Source organism: Rhinolophus sinicus, chromosome 3 (genome assembly GCF_057876585.1).
Source record: "Rhinolophus sinicus isolate RSI-liver-muscle chromosome 3, RSI-T2T, whole genome shotgun sequence".
Taxonomy (NCBI): Eukaryota; Metazoa; Chordata; class Mammalia; order Chiroptera; family Rhinolophidae; genus Rhinolophus; species Rhinolophus sinicus.
In genome coordinates this window covers 117713690-117736627 of record NC_142503.1, presented here as the reverse complement: position 1 = coordinate 117736627, position 22938 = coordinate 117713690, and the positions used below count along the sequence as shown (strand labels likewise).

General features: G+C 36.0%; 1 protein-coding gene and 1 pseudogene across 2 annotated transcripts in view; both read left to right on the top strand.

Moving 5' to 3' along the window:
* The window catches only part of BRMS1L (BRMS1 like transcriptional repressor), a 31078-nt gene extending 25111 nt beyond the window's left edge, over positions 1-5967 (top strand). Inside the window, exons 8-10 of one of the 2 annotated variants that reach the window (XM_019750457.3) lie at positions 324-363; positions 2811-2937; positions 4374-5967. In XM_019750457.3, the coding sequence (XP_019606016.1) occupies positions 324-363; positions 2811-2937; positions 4374-4491 (285 nt within the window). In that variant the 3' untranslated portion in view covers positions 4492-5967. Of the gene's footprint in view, positions 1-323; positions 364-2789; positions 2938-4373 lie in introns of both variants that reach the window. The other variant, XM_019750456.3, reaches the window with a different exon arrangement.
* Positions 5968-9065: 3098 nt separating this feature from the next.
* Positions 9066-22938, top strand: part of LOC109457484 (mpv17-like protein 2 pseudogene) — a 33729-nt pseudogene continuing 19856 nt past the window's right edge.

Sequence of the window (22938 nt, the reverse complement as noted above, 5' to 3'; positions counted from 1 at the left end):
AATTATAGGATTTTCTGTGCTTGTTTGAAAGGGGAGACTTTTGTTTTCCTTAATAATTTTTTCATTTTTAGAAACTTTTTAGTTGAAAATTAGAGATTATTTCAGGTATTGAAACACCTCCCGGAGAAATTGTTATTCTTTATATGTATATTCCTTGTGGTCTTAGGTATTAACAACTTACTAGAACAGCTGAAGATTATATTTTACTGTGTTTGTTACTGAGCTTGTCAGTAGTCACTCTATATATTAAGTAGGTGCCAAAATATATGTTGTCTATGAACTCAGACAATGTCTTTCTTCCTCTTTCTTTTTTTCAAATGAAGGCGATGGCTACACTGGGTCCACACAGAGTAAAAACAGAACGTAAGTCATTTAGTCTGACTTCAGAAATCTTCATGCAGACTTGTTGAATCAGGGTTGCTAAATCATGCACATGCTAAAGAACTCCCCATCAGTGGTTTCATTTTATCAGTTAACACTATACCTGGAATTATGAGGAATTCTAGAGTTTTTGCCTCATGTTTCAAGATTTCTGAATGAAATGTATTTTTTCTTTTAGTGTTTCAGTGGCATTACTATTACAATAGTGGATCAGTAATTTAAAAAGTATTTAGTATTTTTTTATGGGTTCAGTAATTCTATAGGGAGACTGTATGGAGCCTGTGGCTTGCCTTCAGGGAGCCTGTGGATCCTCTGGAATTGTAAAAATTTTTTCTGTGCCTGCATTTTCTACAAGAGAGATTAGGTTGCTTGCGGTGGAGTCCATCAAAAAAAAATTTACACACCACTGGGGCGGCTGGATGGCTGAGTTGGTTAGAGCTCAAGCTCTCAACAAGGTTGCTGCATGGGATGGTGGGCTGCGTCCCCTGCAACTAAAGATTGAAAACAGCGACTGGACTTGGAGCTGAGCTGTACCCTCCACAACTAGATTGAAGGACTATGACTTGGAGCTGATGGGCCCTGGAGAAACACACTGTTCCCCAATATTCCCCAGTTAAAAAAAAAATTTACACACCACTAAGATCTGCACATTCTGATATACCTTAGTAAAATTCATATCAAATTATACTTTCTTGACTTGTTTTGAAAGTCTAAAATCACTGCCAAAAGTGATGGGCATTATTGTCTTGAACTATTTCTGCCGCCTTTCATTGTATATGAAATTTCCTAATCCTTCTAAGAACTATAAAGATAGATTTTTAAAAACCATGTTTTAAATACTAAGAAGAATCACTGTCCAACAGATAAAGTAATCTATAAGAGATCAAATTCTATTTTATATTTAAACCAAGGATTTCTTTAAACTTTATATCATGTCATGAAATTGTAAGTATATTGTACTAAACTACTTCCTTTGGGAATTAACTGGAAGGGTAACTCCCTAAATCTCTAGGTTGTTAACATTTGAGTCATTTTGAGAATCTCTCTAAACTATTGAATGGGACTCCTCTCCTTACCCCTTTTGTCTTTAGCATTGTGTCCTATTTGTTTTCTTCATGGCACTTATGACAATTTGTAATTTTTAATATATTGTTTACATGTTTATCTGTCTCCTGATAGTAACCGTGTTCCCCCGAAAATAAGACCTAGCCAGACCATCAGCTCTAATACATCTTTTGGAGCAAAAATTAATAGAAGACCCGGTCTTATTTTAATATAATGAAATACCGGGTATAATATAATATAATGTAATATAATATAATACACTATAATATAATATAGTATAACAGTATAATATAGTATAATATAGTGTAATATAATATACTATTATAATATAATATATAATACCAGGTCTAATATAATACTGGGACTTATATTAATTTTTGTTCCAGAAGACACATTAATGCTGATGGGTCGGCTAGGTCTTATTTTCGGGGAAACACGATATTATAAGCACCACAAAGGTCGGAATAATATTTCTTTCAGTCACAATGCTTAGAAAAAATATTTGTTGAATGAATGAATGAATGAATGAATGAATGCTTACTGAACACCTTCTATATACCAGGCACTATTTGAGGTTCTGGGAATACAATGATGGAAGAAGTGGACCTCCTGGAACTCACTTGGGAGAGGCAGAATAATAAATATGGAAATAAATAATTAACAAGATAATGGCAAATTGTAATAATTGCTATGAAGGAAATAAAAAGTTGTGATGAAGATTAACTGAGGTGTGGGTCGGGTGGTTGGAGAACACCTTTCTGAAGTGGGGACATTTGAATCATGAAGAGGTGCCTACTTCACGGTATACTTTTGACAATGTGCTTCTTTCCTAAAGAACATTTTTTCTCTGCATGAGTTTATCTGATTAATGCCAAACCATTTCTAGGATTTAAAAAGTGAAGTTCTACTTAGGACATTTCCTTCTTAGAGTCAAAGGCCTGGGGAGCTCTTGGGATATATATTAAACTCTGCTTTTTGGTAAATGTCAGACAGCTTCAGGGAAGAAAATATGAAAAATAAAATTTTCAATGGAAACATGACAATTGCTATTTTAAATTCTACTTAAAATTGGCATTAGTAATTGATAATGTCTTGCTTCCCCTTCTGGCACTTCTCTAGTTAATTGATGATTTAGCATATATTATTTAGCTTTGTTTAATAATTATATTAAAAACTTAGGAATTGTATTTTAAAAGTAAGAAATTAAATTCTCTTATTTCTATTAGTTTTAGGTTTGTTATCTAAGAAATATTTTTAGTGTTTTTTTCACATATGTGCATGGATTGGTGTTAATTCTTAATGTTCTGCACTTTTGTTCTGACAATGTCTTATTAATATAACAGTTTTTGAACTGATCCCTTTAGCGCCTGTGAAACTGGAAAAACACTTGCACAGTGCTAGATCTGAAGAGGGAAGGTTATATTATGATGGTGAATGGTATATACGTGGACAAACAATATGTATTGACAAAAAAGATGAATGCCCTACAAGGTAAAAAGCCTTTATCATTTTAGTGTTGCTTAGTATTAGAGTTTACAACATTGTTGTCAATAAATATTTGCTACCTCCATAGTGTGTTCATAATACATCATTAGTTGCACATGGATCCTTTTTTTCTCCTGACATAATCATTTGATTAGCAAGTGTGCATATCAGTATTAATATTTATATACCAGAGTTACATATTAACTTCATGAACACAAGCATTAACACAAGGGGAAATGTTGGAATTATTTAGCCAGGTAAGAGATCTGTTACTTCTTATCTTAGATGACTTGTTAGATGATCCTAATATTATGACCGTTAAACCAGAATATTATGAACTTGACAGTGTGCTTCCATAATATATGGACCTGTTAATTTTTCCCTCTTATGGTGTTTGATAGTATTTTGGATAAAAAGAATTTGGATCAATTAGAATAGGAAAGAAATGGAAAATTAATGAAAACTTTACGAGTTACAGTAATTAAAGTATAACCTGAAAATTGCTTTTTAAAAGACTTTATCTAGGCTTAAAGTTTATAGAATTATTGATATAGCCTTCTAAGTTTTGTCTTGTTGTGGACTTTGAAAAAATACTAATGCTAATCACTGCTTTAATTCCTTCAGCAGTTAAAGATATAATTTTCAGAGTAGTAACTTTCTACATTAAGAAAGTATCTTTCTAGGTATCAGTGTGTTTACCTAAGTAAAGTGTGTTTAGAATACAGTACTCATTTTCCAAATACAGTGGTTTTAATCGGGATTGTAATTTCAACTTGCAATTTTTAGGATACGAGCAGTATTGTGTGCAGTAACTTTTCTCATGGAAGCTCATCTAGCTAATTACTAGATTATATATGATATCCCTGGATTCTTGGCTTTATTGTACTGCTTTTGAAACATTTTACTGCTACTTAGCATAAATGTGGTTAAAAAAGAGATGAACTAACATAGAAGAGTATTAAACACAAATCCGTTTTTAAAGATAATTCTACATAAAGATCAGTAGTGTCCAAAAAAATCTATACAAATACCATAGATGCTTGACACTGGGAGTTAGGGATTGCTATTTAAAAGATTTTCTACAGCCAAGACTGATAGGAGTTGGAGGTTTAATACCAAATAAGTAGTGTTTTTCAGCTCCGCTCTGTCTGGTTTTGGGGGGTGGGGTGGGGATGGAGTAGGAACGATGTGCGTTTTATAGTTCTAATAGTAGGTTTAACTAACTCTCTTAACAAAAGAAAGAAAACTACCTATTAAGTGTGTCTGAATGTGATGTGTTTGCCAACCTACCCAGCCGATAGTCAACATTCTGGTAAAAAGCAATTACATACTTGAATCTATTCTTGTAGTCTAGCTAGTTTGTTTTATAGCTAGTACTCTGAAATGAGTAGAAGAGGCATATTGTAATTCATTCATTCATTCCTTTTTTTTTTTCCTTTTAGTGCCATAATTACAACAATTAACCATGATGAAGTTTGGTTTAAGAGGCCTGATGGAAGCAAATCTAAGCTTTACATTTCACAGCTACAGAAAGGAAAATATTCAATTAAACATTCGTAATCATGATTTAAGTGTTATCTAAATCTACCTTATTAGTGTTACCAAGTGTGATGTGCCATGGGAATAAAAAATGCATTCAATAACTTAATATTCTCATTGAATCATGAGAGACTGTATTTGTAGGTAGTACTCTAAGTAGACCAAGTAGACCTCATATTGACATGTTATTAAAAGAGACAGTAAAAAAGTGTAATCACGATCATCACATTTATTTGCCTTTTAGGTCTAATGACCAATAGGTATATGTAGTAGGGATTTCTTACTAAACTTTTTTCTTGGTTTTTATGCAAATCTATGTTTAGTGAACTATGTTGCTAAATGGCTACTTTTATCTGCAATTTTTAAAACTTTTCCACATCTTTGTTACTCATCATGTGTTTGTAAATAAGCCTCATAAAATGTTTCCTATAAATAGTTTGTACTAGTACATTAGTGTTTAATCAAAATTGAAAACGAGACTTATATATGTGAGTATGTATATATGGCACCATCAGCTTATTTAGAACTGATGGCCTTACTTTACAATCTTGTTTTACCCAAAAGTAAGCTTGGGTTTGAAAGAAAAGGAGCACTTTTGTAGACTAGCAGCTTACTTTCTTCTCTTCCGTGATTGTGTGGTGGTGACCTATTTTGACAAATTATACTTAACATTAATTAGTAAAATTGATGTCAAGTAATACATGCTTCTATCTGTATTTCTTGTGAACCTGTAGAGGGCAGGTATTTCTGCCCGGTGTTTATGATGCAGTTAGAGGTAGTGAACAGTACCTGACAGTATTGTGATGCTTGCTGTGCATGTCCGATCTTTTGAAACAGATTTTTAGTAAGTGTTTTCCAGAGGCAAAACTAGGTTCTTATCCTAATTTTATTGCTAGGGCAAAATAGACAGGGATAATGTCCTTGAATCTGTTCTCAAATTAATAATTTTATCTTGGATGTTTCTACACTTTAAGGCCACTTGGTGCAATTTAGAAAGTATTGGCCTCTCTTCCGTAGCCACATTCAAAATTAACTTCTAAAACCTCAGGAACAAGTACAAAGAATCGGAACCCTCAATATAGCAGCACACTTGGCTGTAGTATGTATTAGGGTACAACCAAATCAAGTATTCCTGGTGGTCTTGTGCACTTTAATTTCTGTTATACTAAGACGTACGAGGAGGAGGAAGAGATCTACTTATTAACACTTAGGGAAGGGATATCTGCATTATTCCATTTGTTTTCTTACTATTTTACCTCTGCAAACATACAGATCACTACTTCACAGTTGCCAAATGTTAAAATATTTGACTTCTGAAATTCGTTATTGGCAAAGTTATGTACTTTGTTCTGTTTCTAATTAACCTTAGCAAATGTACATAATGCCATAATCTGATAGTATTTGACAGTACTTGTGTATACAATGTTTCATAAGCATTTTTAATAAGATTTGTATTTTTAAATTTAGTATATAATAAAAAGATGTGTTTGAGTGTCATTTGTAGTATCTTGAATTACTTTTGCATAAGTTTTTATTATTTACAAACTGTCTGCTTCCAAGAAGGATCTGAGCCATTGTACATTCATAGATATGGAGTGTTGAACAAATATTTCTGCTTCCCTAAACCACAGTTCAGCTTCTACTGGGATATATTTAGATATTTGAGACAGCTAAGTTATACTTAATTTAAAAATATGCATATATGTTATACTTTAATAAAAACGTACTGCCTGAGTTCTGAAATTCTAAATAGAAAGTTTTTTCTTTTAAAAACTATGATGGAGCACATTTACTTTCAAAACTTTAATATTTATACTGAATATAACTATTTCATAATATTGGTATTGATTCAAGTAAGTATATGCTCATTTATGACTGAAGTACTATAAAATATAGTTTGTTATTGGCAGTTTGCCATTAGATGTCTGGTCAAAAGGTTTAGTTTAGGGGAATTGTTAGAATTTGTGAAGTGTGATGTAGCAGCTACTGCTGCTGCTATTATATTTATGATCAGCCTCCGTTTTAGGATCAATTTAAGGGCCCTCCCTGTCATAGCTTCTGGTATTTCATGTTCAGTCTACCCCTTTCTATTTCCCATTAAATAATAATAATTATTACACTCTTCATTCTGTCCCTTTTCTGTTCATTTTGGTAGGCTGGTCACTAAGTATTTTTCATTGCAGCCTTCTTCATCTAAAACTTGTTCTGAGATACATATTGTTACTCAGAACTCAAATACCACTGACAGAACCATGTACACCTCATTGATAATTATTTTTTCAAAAGAACAGGGACATTGGCTGTTATTTCTAAGATTTTTGTGTTTGGACCCAATAAGTCCTGTACAGTAAAATTGAACTAAAATGAATTTATAAGATAAGGAAAATGGATGTAGGATGAATGAATATACTAGTTGACATTTATGTAGTCTTGCCAGATTGGAATGTAAACTATTTTAATTGCTAAAGATAAGGAAATCTAAAATATTTTTAAAAGAACATGAAAGCTCAGAATGGGGTCAGAGAAATGCATGTTCCGTATATTGTTTTTATGGATGAACTACCGGGATTGTGGCTCATATGTCAGGTGGGGTTACCTGAGGCAGTTTTCTCCTTTGGTCACTGTGGCCCAGTCTTGCCCTTTACTTCATAGACCCAGAAACTTGAACTGTATATGTACTGTTAGGGCCTGAAATGTGTCTCCCCCAAATTCATATGTTGAAGCCATCACCCTCAGTACCTTAGAATGTGACTATACAGAGGGTGCGAAAAAAATGTATATACACTTTAAGAAAGGAAAAAGCTGTATTAAAATTGTAATATGTACCGATAACAAAGATGAATGAAAGTCATGTGAATACATTTTTTTGGCACCCTTGATATTTGGAGATAGTGCCTTTAAAGAGGTGATTTAGTTAAAATAGGCTGGGCCCTAATCCAATCTGACCGATGTCCTTATAAAGAGGAAATTTGGACACCAGCTGTGCACACGCAGGAAAGACCACATGAGGATATAGCAGGAAAGCATCTATCCAAGCCAAGGAATCCGGCCTCAGAAGAAACAACCTGCTGACACCTTGATCCTGGATTTTCAGCCTCCAGAACTGTGAGAAAATAAATTTCTGTTGGTTAAGCCACCCAGTCTGTGGTATTACGTTATGGCAACCCTGGCAAACTAATACATGCCCCAAGGCGACAGCTCTGGGGAAACTAGACTGACCAAGTCACGGGATTGAAAGGACAGCGAGTGTCAGTTTAATAATTTATGCTGAGAAGTATAAATGAGAAGGAGAGCTGACTCCTCAAGTCAAGTACTTGGCACATTCCTTCCTTCTAGGAAAATCCATGTGAAAGCAAACTTGCTATCAGAATATTTCTGTTTTGGTGAAACTTCAGGTTGTCACCAGTCCTGTCCTGGCGTTGTGCTGGACGCAGTCCTATAATCTTATTTTCACTGTGTTTTCTTTGTGCCCTGATGACCGAGATCTTTCCTCTGTCAAGGTGCTGTGCAGGCCTTACCCACAGCCCCCTCTAAGTTCTTTCTAAACTATGTGCTTTACCATTCTGGCCAGTTTATCGGACCAGTGTGTCCCTCGACTCACGGCCAGCCAGTGATAATACTTACAATTTGAGTGCTTACCATGTGCCAGGAACTATTTTTAACGTGTAAATGAAAAGTCATTAATATATTTCATGTTCAAAACAAAATGAACATAAATGTAAGAATTCTGATATGCTTACTCTTTCTAAATTTATCGTATATTAGGACTGTACGATCATGATGTTTTTCTCAAGGTATGAGAGGCAAAACACTGTGGCAGTACTTACATTTCGAGTTCTAAAGCTGAGCAAGTTGCTAATCTTTTTGAAAAAATGGTTGTTACATCTATCTACCTAGAAAGCAACTGTAAGTCTAAAGTTGCTTCTAAGCTTGAAGCTAATGTAGTCTCTTTCAAAGACTGATTTTGTTATTGAAGGAAAGTCAAGGGAAGAAGTCATGTTATAACAGTTTTTGAAGTTCATTTTTCCTATATCCAATATAGCTTGGAGGTGGGTGACCTTGTCAGGAGACTGTTGCATTCTCTTAAGGCGAGAAATGCCTTAATTCTAGTACAGAAGCGGGCCACATAGTAGCATTTCATTTCTGCTAGTAAAGATTACAGATTCTGTTAAACTGCTTACAAAACCAGGGCTTTAAGCAGAGGTTAAACGACATCTGCTGTTAGAGGGATGTTGAAAGAAATATATTTCATTTATTATGGAAAGAATTTGAAAATGGCCTTATTAATGGCAGAGATACTAAAGTGCAAAGACTTCAGATACTCTTTAAAGTATTGACTACAGCAGTTTTTGATTTGAGGTTTTCACTCCATGGTGTTAACTTATATTTTATCAATATACTTATATCTGCATAAATAACACAAGGGCCAACTTGGTGTGGGCTTTTCCTACCCACACTTGAGCTGCTCATGCTCAAGGGTTCCGTTGGAGGTCTCAAGCTTAGAGGAAGTGGAGCCCAAGGGTGGTTCCACTCACCGCCCTCCCCTTCTTTAGAGCTCTCCTTCCTCCTGCTCAAGTCAGTTCTCCGTGCGGGGCATGGCGGAGGCCCACTCTGCAAGGCTGCCAAAGCTGTCAAAGCAGGAGGAGACCCAAGAAGGAGAAGCTGCTGCCCTGGCCATCACCTGTAAGATGCCTTCTGTATGTATCCTCTCCTGGTTCTCTTGACCTCCTCTTTTTCCACCTCCATTTTGAACTTTTAAAAGAGTCTGTAAGATTCTGTGCCCTAGATTGGTTATTTTTTCTGCCGGTAAATAGAATAGGACATAGCAGGATCTATTATTTACAGGAATATTACATATATTCTGCACTTCTCTTTTCTTCTTTTTTTTAAACATATCTTGTGACCTTTCCCTGTCAGTCCCCACAGATCTACCTCATTCTTTTTAATGACTACGTGGTATTCATTTTTATGGAGTAGCCACATGGAAGTGCATGGGATGGAATATCAGCACAATATCAATGGACATTTAGGTTCCTTTCCTCTCTCCCTTCCTCCGTTCTCTTTCTTCCTTCTTACCAAATAGGGCTGAAGTGAACATTTGTATATACATCTGTGACCATTGGAAAGAGCATATTTGTAGCATAAATTTCAAGTAGAATTGGTTGGTCAAATTGTAGAGGAATTTTTTATTTTATTAAATATTGCCAAATTTCCCTGCAAATAAAGCACACCAATTTGGAATCCCACTAACAGTGTATGAGGATGACTGTTTTTCCTTATCAGAAACACTGATTCTGATCATTAATTTTCATGGTCTTTCTTTTTACTTCTATTTAATTGTTTTCCTTCGGGCTGCATGGTAGGCCCTCATCCAAGTCCTTTGAGAAGTTTTCACTCACTTCATTGATTTCAGCGGCCACCTGTGTCCCGACAATCGCAATTCTAATCTCCGCTCTACCCCAGTTACATATTTCAAGTCTGCTGGGTACTTCCATCTGTTCCTCACACTTTTAAAACTTAACACATAGAAAACCAAATATCTCCTCATGACATTCCTCTCCCAACCCTACATGCACTCCTCTTTTGTTCCCACCCTTGATTCATGTTACCGCCCATCCAAATTCAGACCTTGGGGAGGCTGTGGCAGGTGGTTAAATTCATGGACCTCACGGACTTTGGAGGAGACAAACTGGGTGTGAACGCTGCCTTCCCAGCTGTATGGCCTTGGGCAATTTCTTACCCTTTCTGTGCCTCACTATCCCCATCTGAAAATGGAAAGAATAATACTTAATACTTCATAGGGTTGTGGTGAGGATTTAATGAATTACTGCATGTCATGTGCTTAGAATAGTGCCTGTTACATGATAAATCCTATTTATCTATTTTGACTCCTCACATCTATTTAATTATCAAGGCCTATAGATTGTAACTCTGAAACATTTCCTGATATCATAGTTTTTTCTCCAGTTGCACGAATGCTGCCCTAGTTTAAGCCTCTAGTATATTTTACCAGGATGATTGTCGTGACTTAACTAATGTCCTTGCTTCTTGTGTTGTCCCTCTGTAAAAATATAGCAAACCTTATATTTCTAAAACCCAGAACTGATTTTTTAAAAAATTTTACCCCCTACTGGACTCCAATTCTTTTGCCTATCTGACACCCCAGTTCCACTTTTTCCAGGAAATGCTTCTTCCCCCAACCACATGGTTCTAATAGGAGCATCTATTTCTCTCATGCTCTGCCAGTCTGGGTCACAGTTGGTCAGACTAGTTGGGCATATAGTAACTCAGGCTGTCCCTGGGATCTTTCAAACTGTCATTGTGAAAAGGGAGTCAGTCTACCTCTGGTGCTGAAACTGGGAAGACAGCGATGTTTAGGAATTATGGGCAGTTTCCTGCCCTGGGTAGAAAGATGACACAGAGAGCTGAGGAGATGAGCGATGGACAGGTAGTTTATTGGCATTTAAATTCCTACTCCCAGCTGACACATCGTCCATCTGCACCCCATCTTTCTCATGGATCTTCTAATGAATTCCTTTTTATATAATTTGTTTTTGACCTGGGTTTCTGACTCTTGGAAAATTTATCACAAAAACAGGGCTTCATAGTTGGTTGATTTCCATCTTAAAAATCATAGTAAACTTCTATAATTTCATCACAAATTCAAGGAATAAAAAAATAAGGTATTGCTAGAATTGCAGCAATGTGAGAAATAGAAAAGCAGTTCCTGACAACTACTGTGTTTCCCCGAAAATAAGACCTAACCGGAAAACAAGCCCTAGTATATTTTTCAGAGTGACATCCCCTGAACATAAGCCCTAATGCGTATTTTGGAGCAAAAATTAATATAAGAACCGCTCTTATTTTTGGGGAAACACGTTAGGAACTGCCTGGCACTCACTGCTTGTCTTTGCTCTTCTGTTGAACGTAATCTCCTAAAACACCAACATCAAACAAGGCCACTCTGTGACTGTGATGAAGTTAGACAAATAAGACACCTCCCCCTCATAATCATGTCCAAGTACAGATAAAACAAGGTCAGTCTACAAAGCACAAAGATACTAACCATCCCCCTACTCTGGGTAATGGGAATGCTGCTGCTTTATCAATTACAGTTTGGGCTTCACTTCATTCCTTCTGTCTCATACATAAGATTTATTACGATCATAGTCATAGAACTGTCCCCACTTCCTGACAGTAACCTATCCAGAGCAAAGCCCCACTTCCTTGAACCCAACCAAAATCTCCCATGACAAGCCCAAATCTTGTTTTAAGTCCTTTCTGATGATACCTTCTTTCTCAGGTACCCACAGTTCCCCATGGTGTGCGTGCTCTCACTGCAATGAGCAAAAAACCCAACTTGTTCAACTATGGATGTGTTTCTGGTGGTCTTTGGCTGGAGGTCATTGACACAGGGAACATTTAAAACAATTTGGCTTAAAGAATTTTTCATTAGATTTAGTCTAAAGATATTTAAGTATATTTTAGACAACTTTCTGGGAGCTCCCAGAATATAATTATGGTTTCAATGACTAATACAATGCAAAGTATCAGAATATACTTTGATTTTCGATTTTCAATATTGTGTTACAGAGGAATCAGACAAGAAAAAGTGAGAGTACATATCATGAAAGACATTTGTACTGCAACCTAAGTTAAATAGCACTTTGCTCCCCAAAAGAGAAAATAATGTTAATATTTCTACATTAATCAGGGGCTGTCTCCTCAAATGTAAAATCTGCAGTACCAATCATTTTGATTAAAACCTGAAGGTGGCAGTAAATTCCTACAAGACTTAAGTGCTTAGTTCAGAATTTGTATTTTTCCTTCTAATTATTCAAAAGTAAGGCTGCAGTTGCTTTTAATTTTACTGCTTACTAATTAAGGGATATTCAGGAAGAAGATACAGTTCTAAACAAGGATTATATTGTTATTATTGTTTAGTGACTGAAAAGAATTCACCATGTAAAAAGCTTAGGAACATTGCAACAGATTATGTGCTTCAGAGTTACTATAGAAGCGAAGTATGTAATTAAACAAAAGTAAACATTGAAACTTTCAATACAGATCAAAGTGCTCTGAAGGGATGTGGCAGTAAACAGATAGCTTATATTTGTCTATTAAAGTCATAACCCTGTTGTAGGCTTTTGCCCCACAGTTTCCCAATTTTATCCTCACCATTTTAAAAATAGAATTTTGTATAGTTGTGTTTTCACCCAATGATCTACTTATAATCAATAGACTATTATTAATCAGGAATGTCCTAACTGATAATACAGAAAATTTATAGGATGGCCGGTTAGCTCGGTTACAGCACGGTGCTCTTAACAACAAGGTTGCTGGTTTGATACTTGCATGGGCCACTGTGAACTGCGCCCCCCACAACTAGATTGAAACAGCTACTTAACTTGGAGCTGATGTGTCCTGGAAAAACACACTTAAAATAAATAAAAGTTTAAAAAAATGTTTACTAATAGCAAATTAATTAATAAAAGTAAAGATAAACAGGTGCCGTACGTATTAGTGTGTACATGCACAAAGTTATTTTTGTTGAGCAAGATAAATGATGCTGATATTTTAAATATCTTCCTATGACCATGCTGGCATAGGAATAATTATCAGTTTAGAAATTATTAATACGGATGATATGAATTTTTTTTGTACCTTTTTCTTTTGGATGATATGAATTTTCAAGATGTTATTTAACCTCTCCACTTAGTTTTATTTAGCTATATTTAAGGTCTTACTATAGTAATAAACTATTAACTACAGTAAATGCGAATTTAATTTTCATAATTCCAAAGAATTTATTTTTTATTCTTTTTTATGGTCATTTTTCTTAGTAGTTAGAAATTTTACATAAAGACTGAAAAAGGACAGTTATGTATTTGTTTTTAACCAGGGAATAATTTAAAATTAGAAGTATAGACATATGACATAATTATTCCAGGAATATTGACACCTGTTCATAATAAAAAATTTCCAAAAAAGTTATTTGTAATATAAAAATTATTCTGAATAATTACAAATGATTAGTCCGTTTCATTTTCAAAGTGTTTAGATTTGTGTATAATAGTTGAAACTTATTTTTTAAAGTCTTGTAACTATAGATTCTGTATAACTTAGAGCTATTTTATCTATGGTGCTTTAATTCCACGTTTTCAGTTGGAGAACATAATAGTAAATATAAATGTAACTCCCTATGTGTGATCACCAGCTTAAAACTATGTACCAATGAAGTCCGCCTTATTTTGTAATTATTGAGTAGTGGTGGTTAACGCAGGCTGCCAGCAGAGGGCGCGTTGAGGTTTATCTGTTAGAATTCCAAGACATTGGTGGCCAATAGTCCACTAGTCTTCAAACTTTTCCTAAGAGTAAGGGCATTTCTAATATTTCTTTATTTCCTATTATTTCCTGTCTCCTTTTACAAATTCCCAAACTGTCTGGTAAGGGTTAAGAAGGCCATCTAAAAAACCAATAGCAATTCCCACCTGATCGCACAAATAGGTGTGTAAGAGATGGGTCATTGGTGAAATCTGAGGAAGGCAGGAAACTCCCTGGATTTTTTTCTTGCAGCCCCTTGGAAACTCCATCACCACTGTCCGCAGTTCTCCCCTAGAGATCTGTATGGAACCCAGAAATAAAAACATAGGGTTTATCGGGAATATAAAGTACAGCATAGGGAATATAGTCAATAATATTGTAATAACTATGTGTGGTGTCATTTGGGTACCAGACTTATTGGTGTGATCACTTCATAAGTTATATAAGTGTTTAATGACTATGTTGCATACTTGAAACTAATATAATATTGTATGTCAACTGTAACTGAAAAAGTTTTTTTAAGCATGGGGATTAAAAATAGTTTAATTTAGTCAGTAAGGAAATACACACCAAATGGAAAAGAGGAAGCCCCAAGGGAGCCAGTGTCAATAGACTTTGTATGACCAAGGGCAGTGGTTTTCACGGTTTTTGACAGGGACACATGTCCTGATACATGTGTATGTATGCACACACACAGATACAACACACACAGATATAGAACAAAGTCTCTTGAAACAATATTTACCCTTATAATTAATGTATGAAAGAGGTATATATAATTTTAAATACTTAAATGAAATATGAAAAATAAATTCTAACTGGGTTTTTCAAGGAACCCGACAAACTTGATTTGCAAATGTATATAGAAGAGCAAAAGGCCAAAAATAGCCTCCAAAGATGAACAAGGTAATGAGATATGAGATACTAGAATTTTACCTTACCAGTACTAGAATTTTAATAAAGAGTTAGTAATTAAGAAAGTGAGGTATTAGCACAGAGATAGATGAGGAGACCGGTGGGTGGAACAGAACAGAGACCTCAAAAGCACACTCATCACATTTGTACAAAAGTCTGACAATTAAGTTTGTGAACTTGTTACAATGATGATGCTAACCTTTTTTGATATCAGAGGGATTATTCATTATGAATTTGTACCAACTGGGCAAACAGTTTACCAAGTTCACTATTTGGAAGTGATGAAAAGGCTGCGTGAAAAAGTTAGACCAATAATTTGGTCTAACTTTTCGCCAACAATTCATGGCTCTTGCACCAGTTCACACGGCACTATCTGTGAGGGAGGTTTTAGCCACTAACAAATAACTGTATTGGAACACCCTCCCTACTCACCTGATCTGGCCCCCAATGACTTCCTTCTTTACCTGCAGATAAAGGAAATATTGAAGAAGACATTTGGATGACATTCAGGACACGAAGGTAATACGACGACAGCTCTGAAGGCCATTCCAGAAACAGAGTTCCAAAATTGCTTTGAAGGGTGGACTAGGCACTGGCGTTGGTGCATAGCTTCCCAAGGGGAGTACTTCAAAGGTGACCGTAGTGATATTCAGCAATGAGGTATGTAGCACTTTTTCTAGGATGAGTTTGCAAACCTAGTCGTCAGACCTTTGTACATCTAGCGATGCTTAATATAAAACAGAGGGAGGATTGCAGAGCACTGAGGAAAGAGTGGACTTTACAACAGTGGTTTTGGAAAAAATAGTTACCCATATGGGAAACTATGGAAATTGGACTTCTATTTTTATATGACCATCAATTTCAGTTGGAGAATTTTGGAGAGATGATAAAAAAAAGCAGAAGGTGCTTTTCAAATGATACATACTTGTAATTGTCTGCTTCCAGAACACGGGAGGTCTGCAGCCCAGCTCTCCTGTTTGAGACTTGCCAGAACCACAGAGCATCCCTCCCTACCTACCACAGATGCCCCTAACACCACAGGATTTGCTGGATCGTAATTTACATGGCAGGGCTGCTTGTAGCACAGCCTAAATCTGCTGCAGATCACTCTCTTGCTCTGGATGACATTCAAAACTGGCAGTGTTTGGAGTCATCTGACCTATGGGTTGGATTCCCAAATGTGCACATTACATTGTCTCCAAAATCTGAAGAGGGCTACTATTCATTGTGCCTCTTTCTTACTGGTTGAGGTACATGGTGCACTAAAGGGTTCTTTACCTTGGATAATACATCTCAGCATGACCCAGGCCATCCAGTCTCACTCAGTTTGATGACTTCATTAATGGAGCAGGTCCTTGAATCATTGCACGGTCTTCTTCCACTTTTTGACTCACATGTTTCTTATCAGAGCATTTAAAGTACTTGCCTCCCCCCCTCCATCGTCTCCCCAACCCCCCAGATTGATTAACAAGATGCCATCAATATAACTGACATGCATAATGCTCTGTGGAATGTCCAGACAAAGTCTCTTTAGACTATATTATAAAAAGAGAGCAGGAGAATTAATATATTTATGGTACAAGACCCATGAATGTGCATTGATGTTGCAAATGAATGTGAATTGTTTCTGATTTTTTTTTCCTGGTAAGGATTTAAAAGACTGCATTTGCCAGATTAATAGCTGCATACCATATGCCAGAATTTGTCATTCTGTTCCATCAAACGTAGCATGTTAAAATTATAGCACAGCAGCTATGATTGGGGCTATCCTTTGGTTATGTTTATAGCAGTCCACTATTCTACCATGATCTATATTTTTGCTGCAACTGAACCTGTGTATTAAAAAGAGATATGATGAGGACCACCACTCTGCATCCTTTTTAAGTGACATTTTTAAGGATGTCACTACTCTCTGACATTTCCCCTTAGGATATAATACTACTTCTAATTTACTGATAAAACTATTCTGACTCTTAAATTTCAAGTCACATGTATCTCTATTGATGTTACTCTGAACAAAATCTATACTAGACTTAAACCACAATAAGCGTCTACATTTTCTGCAATACTTCCAGATTAAATAAAAACTAAAGATATATTTAAATTTATTAGTTGATTTACTATAAGTAGTTGAACACACCAAACACACCATATTCCACAATTCTAGAAGAATTTTTCAGCACTGTAAATGATTTTCTCTTTTGTCACATATTTTGATGTCACTGTGGATTACTCAGGATTCTCCAGAGAAACAGAGCCAATAGGATCTAAAAGGAAGAGATTTATTATGAGGCATTTGCTCATGCGATTATGGAAGCTGAGAAGCCCCACTATCTGCCATCTGTAAACTAAAACCCAGGAAAGCCAGTGGTGTAATTCAAGTCCAAGTCCAAAGGCCTGAGAACCAGGGGAGCAGATGGTGTAAATTCCAGTCCAAGGGCAGGAGAAGACCGATGTTGCAGCTCAGACATGTAGGCAAGAAGTAAAAAGAGGTGAATTCCTCCTTGCTCTGCTTTTTTGTTCTATTCAGTACCTCAAAAGGCTGGATGATGCCCACCCTCATTGGGGAGGGCAGCCTACTTTACTGAGTCCACCGATTTAGATGCTGATCTCACCTGGAAAGAGCCTCATAGACACACCCAAAAATAATGTTTAATTGGGGCACTCCTTGGCCTGGTCAAGTTGACACATGAAAGTAATCATTACAGGCAGGTAACTGTATGGGTTTTTTTCCCCCCCTTTCTTTCTTTGACAATATTTGAATTGTTTCCAGGTGACTTTCTTGTTAATTAATTAATTAATTTTTAAAATTAGTTTCAGGTGTATACAACAATGCAATCCAAGTGACTTTTTAAATTTGGAAGTTTAAGCTTTCATTTGTAAGTGTATTATTAGAAATTGAGATCTCTCTTAGTTTCCTTGGGTTTTGCACTCTTGTTAAAAATTATATTTTAAAAATTCTTTATTGCTAGGTCTTGCACATAATAACTTTTTTTTTTTTAAAAACAAAGTAGTTTAAATAAAGTCTAAGGTTACTTATTATTGCAGTGAAAGCTATTTTTAATATTATTACTACTTATATCTCCAGATCCAACACTTGAACTTGAACATACCTCTCTCTATTTTTTTACTTTATCATTTTTCTTGTCTAATAATAAAACCATATATTTTAAGAAAAAATTGTACCAGTTTTGTCATAGTGATATAATTTTCCTACTAGAAAAATGTTGTATTTCCTAATGTACTTTGTGAAAAGCACACTGAAAATTTGTAACAAAACTTATTTGAAAGTTGTGAAATCGTAACACTTTGCTAACAGTGGAAAAATACTTTCATAGTTCTCTTCATAACTATGAATTATATTAATATAAAGTTAAACCATAAAACATTCAACATTAATTCTCCCATTAAAGTGAAAAGATTGATCATCACATTCCAAATAATCAAACAAGATGCCAGTGAATAAAATATTGAATGACTCTTTCTTAGCTGATGTGTGCATTTATCACATCGGCTCCACTGTTTCTCGCAGATTACTCATAGTAGTTGGCTGCAGTAGATGTTGCAATACTCACATTTCTTCCTAAGGATTCTTGTTTTGCTCTCTGATATTTTCTATTCTACTATGGTAACCAGCTTCCAAATTGGCTCCCAATCGTTCTCATTTCTTGATATTCATATCCTTGTGTAGTCCTCTTTTACATTGAATATGACTGACCTATGTAGCCAATAGAAAATTACATAAATGATGAAATGTGACTTTTGAGGCTATGTCACACAAAAATATATATGTACAGCTTGTACCTTGCTATCTCTTGGATCACTCACTCTGAGAGAAGCTGGCTGTGATGTCATGAAGACATCCAAGCAGTCCCTATGGAGAGGTCCACATGGTGAGGAATTGAGAGCTTCTGTTAATACATCACGTTGCCAACTTTTGAGTGAGCTATCATTTCAAAAAGGTTACTTAAATGAAATCATGTCATATGTAATTTGGGGGAATTGGCTTTTTTCACTCAGCATAATTTTCTGGGGTGGGGCCGTAACTTTTTCTGTGGTGCTTGGTTAGAGTAAAGTGGTTATTGTCTAAAAGATTTCTGTCTTGCTAGACTGACTCTTTCTTGATTTCTCTAGCTAGAGAAAGGTATTTGTTGGGGCTTTTTTGATCCACACCCATTGACAATTATGGGTTACCAGCTTCTTTAGCTCAAAGCCGGAGATACATGAGACAAAAAGAAAACTCAAGAATTAACCGTTATGTTTTTTCTCAGATCTCAAGTCCTCTTCTCAGTCTGCCTCCTTTTCCCACCTTACAGCGTCTTCTTATGTTTGTTTTGTATGTAATGTCAGTGTTTTCAGTTGTGGCTGATGAGAGGAATAGGGAAAATTACATCTACTCCCTCTTCCTAGAATAGGAACTCCCCAGAACTGCCTCTTAACGATGAAAGAAAATGCTTTTTTTTTTTTTTTTTTTTATGATGTAGCTTTATACATTTTTTTATCCTTATGGTTCAAATATTTTAATTGCTGTTGAGAACATGTTGATCTTCATTCATTTATTTAAGGCTTACAATTCAGTTAAAACAAAAATAAACAGAATTCAGCTATAACAGCATTCAGCTAGAAATAAACTAACTCGTTTGACAGGTCCCTGTTACTTCTGATAGTTTTTACATTAATTTGGATGGGTTGAGAGAAGATGACAGAGTCTGAGGGGTCATAAGCAGTCTTTTACTGACTCCCAAGGTATTTTTAGAAACCTCTCACTCAGCAAAAAGTCTCTTCCACCAATGAATTATAGCCCCAAGATCTTATAACATGTGTTTTCTAAGTGACAAGCTTAACATGGGCTCTATTGTTTAAGTAAACACCCAGTGAGTGACAGACAGTTCTCAAATTCCTTGGCCTTGAGTTGTGCTTTCCTTGTGAATGACGGATGGGTTTGTCGGAACCCAGCAATACAGTACAGACAGCTTGTCTTAATTTCAGGTGAAGACGTCAGTTCCAGTCTGAGTGGTGTACAGATAGAAAAGAGGTTTGAGTTAGTACAGAGCCAAAATTGAACCAATATTCATGTTTCACCAAGGTTGTGAGGAAACATTACCCCAACTGTGCAATGAATTATTTTAAGATCAAAACTGCCCACTTTTAATTTAAAAAGACATCCAAGATGAAGTAACTTCTTAGACCTTCAATGTCATCATTTTAAATTGACTTTCTCTTTGTACTCTCCAAAAGAAAACAACATCAGTGTTAAACTGGATTGTGGGCTTTAGCCCATAGTCTTTTTTTTTTTTTTTTAAAAGATTTTTATTAAAAATATAGTTAACATGCAATATTATGTTAGTTTTAGGGGTACATTGTAGTTATTCAACGTTTATATACCTAAAGTAGTGATCTCCATGGTAAGTCCAGCAACCATCTGACACCGCACCGTGCTATCACAATATTATTGACTATATTCCCTATGCTTACATTACATCCCCATGACTTATTTGTTCTATACCTGGAAATATGGACCTCTTATTCTCCTTCACCTTTCCCCCATTGTTTAGTTTTTCAATTACATTTGACATTCAATGTTACTTTATATTAATTTCAGGTGTACAGCATAGTGGTTAAGCATTTATATAATTTAAGAAGTGATCCCCTGACTAGTCTAGTACCCACCTGGCACTACACATAGTTATTACCATATCATTGACCATATTCCCTATGCTTTACTTTACATCCCCATGACTAGTTTGTAACTATGGATTTGTACTTCTTTTTTTTTAAAATTAAATTTATTGGGGTGACAATTGTTAGTAAAATTACATAGATTTCAGGTGTACAATTCTGTATTACATCATCTATAAATCCCATTGTGTGTTCATCACCCAGAGTCAGTTCTCCTTCCATCACCATATATTCAATCCCCTTACCCTCATCTCCCACCCCCCACCCCCCACCCCCCTTATCCTCTGGCAACCACTAGGATTTGTACTTCTTAATCCCTTCAATTTTTTCACCCATCCCCCAATCCCCTGCCATCTAACACCTCAATAAATCTAGTACCCATCTGACACATACCTAATTATTACAATATTATTGACTATATTCCTTATGTTATACCCTATATCTGATAACTACTTTGTAACAACCAGTTGTTATTTCTTAATCCCTTCCCCTTTTTTCACTCATCCCCAACACGCCTCCATCAGGCAACCATCAAAATATTTTCTGTATCTGTGAGTTTGTTTCTGTTTTGCTTATTTTGTTCTTTAGATCCCACATATAAGCGAAATCACATTGCATCAGTCTTTCTCTGCCTGACACACTACTCATCAAAATGTCCTGCAGGTTCATCCATGCCACTGTAGATGGCAAGAACCCATTCCCTTTCATGGCCAAGAAATATTCCACTGTATATATACTTCCACTTTATCCATTTTTCCATCAATGGACACCCAGGCTGTCTCCACATATTGGCCATTGTAAACAATGTTGCAATGAACGTGGATGCACATGTCCCCTTGAAGTAGGATTTTGGGTTTCTTTGGATAAATACCCAGAAATGGGATTACTGGGTCCTTCATTGTCTCTTGTTATGGTCTTTTTTTTTTCTTTTAAGTCTATTTTGTTTGGTATACACACCACTACCCAAGGCTTTCTTGTTTATTTTTTTGTTTCCATCTTCACAAAACATCCCCTTCCATCCTTTTACTTCCCATCTGTGTGTGTCTTTCAATCTGAAGTGAATCTCGTAGGCAGCATATGTAAGGGTTTTGTTTTCTTATCCATTCAGCCTTCCTATGTCTTTTGGTTGGAGCATTTAATCCATTTACATTGAAAGCAATTGTTGATAGATATGTAGCTATTACCATTTTATTACTCATAATTTTGATTTTTGCTTTTTCATCTTAAAGTAGTCCCTCTAACATTCCTTGTAATATTGGTTTGGTAGTGATGAACTCCTTTAGTTTTTTTCTCATCTGGGAAGCTCTTTATTTGTCCTTCGATTTAAAATGATAGCCTTGCTTGGTAGAGTACCCTTGGTTGTAGGTGCTTGATTTTAATCATGTTGAATGTTTTGTGCCAATCCCTTCAAGCCTGCAAAGTTTCTGTTGAGAAATTCTCTGACAATCTTATGGGAGCTCCCTTATAAGTTACTAGTTGCCTTTCTCTTGCTGCTTTTAGAATTCTCTCTTTGTCTTTAACCTTTGCCATTTTAATTATAATGTGTCTTGGTGTGGGCTTGTTGGGTTCATCCTGTTTGGGACTCTCTGCACTTCCTGGGCTTGTATGTCTATATCCTTTGCCAGGTTAGGAAAGTCTTCAGTTATTATTTCTTCAAATAGTTTCTCAATCCCTTGCTTTCACTCTTCTTCTGGTACCCTCATAATGTGAATGCTGTTATGCTTGATTCCAGAGGTTTCTTAAACTATCCTCATTTTTTCTTTATTTCTTTTTGCTGTTCCAATTGGATGTTTTCTGCAGAACTAGCGGAACTGTTCCAATTGGGTGTTTTCAGCCTTGTCTTCCAAATTGCTGATTTGATCTTGCTTCATATAGTCTGCTGGTGATTCCTTCTAGTGCACTGTTCATTTCAGTTATTGTATTCTTCACTTCTGACTCGTTCTTTTTTTTTTAATTGGGGAATATTGGGGAACAGTATGTTTTTCCAGATGTCAAGTCGTTGTTTTTTCAATTTAGTTTGGGGTGGGGGTGCAGCTCAGCTCCAAGTCATGTCCATCTAGTCATGGAAGGCACAGCTCACTGGCCCATGTGGGACTCGAACCAGCGACCTTGGTGTTATGAGCACCAAGCGCTCTAACCACTGAGCCATCCGGCCACCCACCAGTGGCTCAGCTCCAAGCTCAAGCCATCATTTTCAATCTAGTTGTGGAGGGCGCAGTTCACTGGCCCGTGTGGGACTCAAACCAGCGACCTTGTTGTTAAGAGCTTGTGCTCTAACCAGCTGAGACATATGGTCGCCCCCTCTGAAAGGTTCTTTTATATGGTTTTTATGTCCTTTTTTTATGCTTGGTATCTCTCTGTTGAAGTTCTCACTAAATTCTTTGAGCATCCTTATAACCATTGTTTTGAACTCTGTATCTGTAGGTTGCTTGCCTCCATTTCATTTAGTTCTTTTTCTGGAGTTTTCTCCTGTTCTTTCATTTGGGATGTATGGCTTCATTTCCTCATTTTGGCTGCCTCTCTGTGTTTGTTTCCATTTATGAGGTAGAT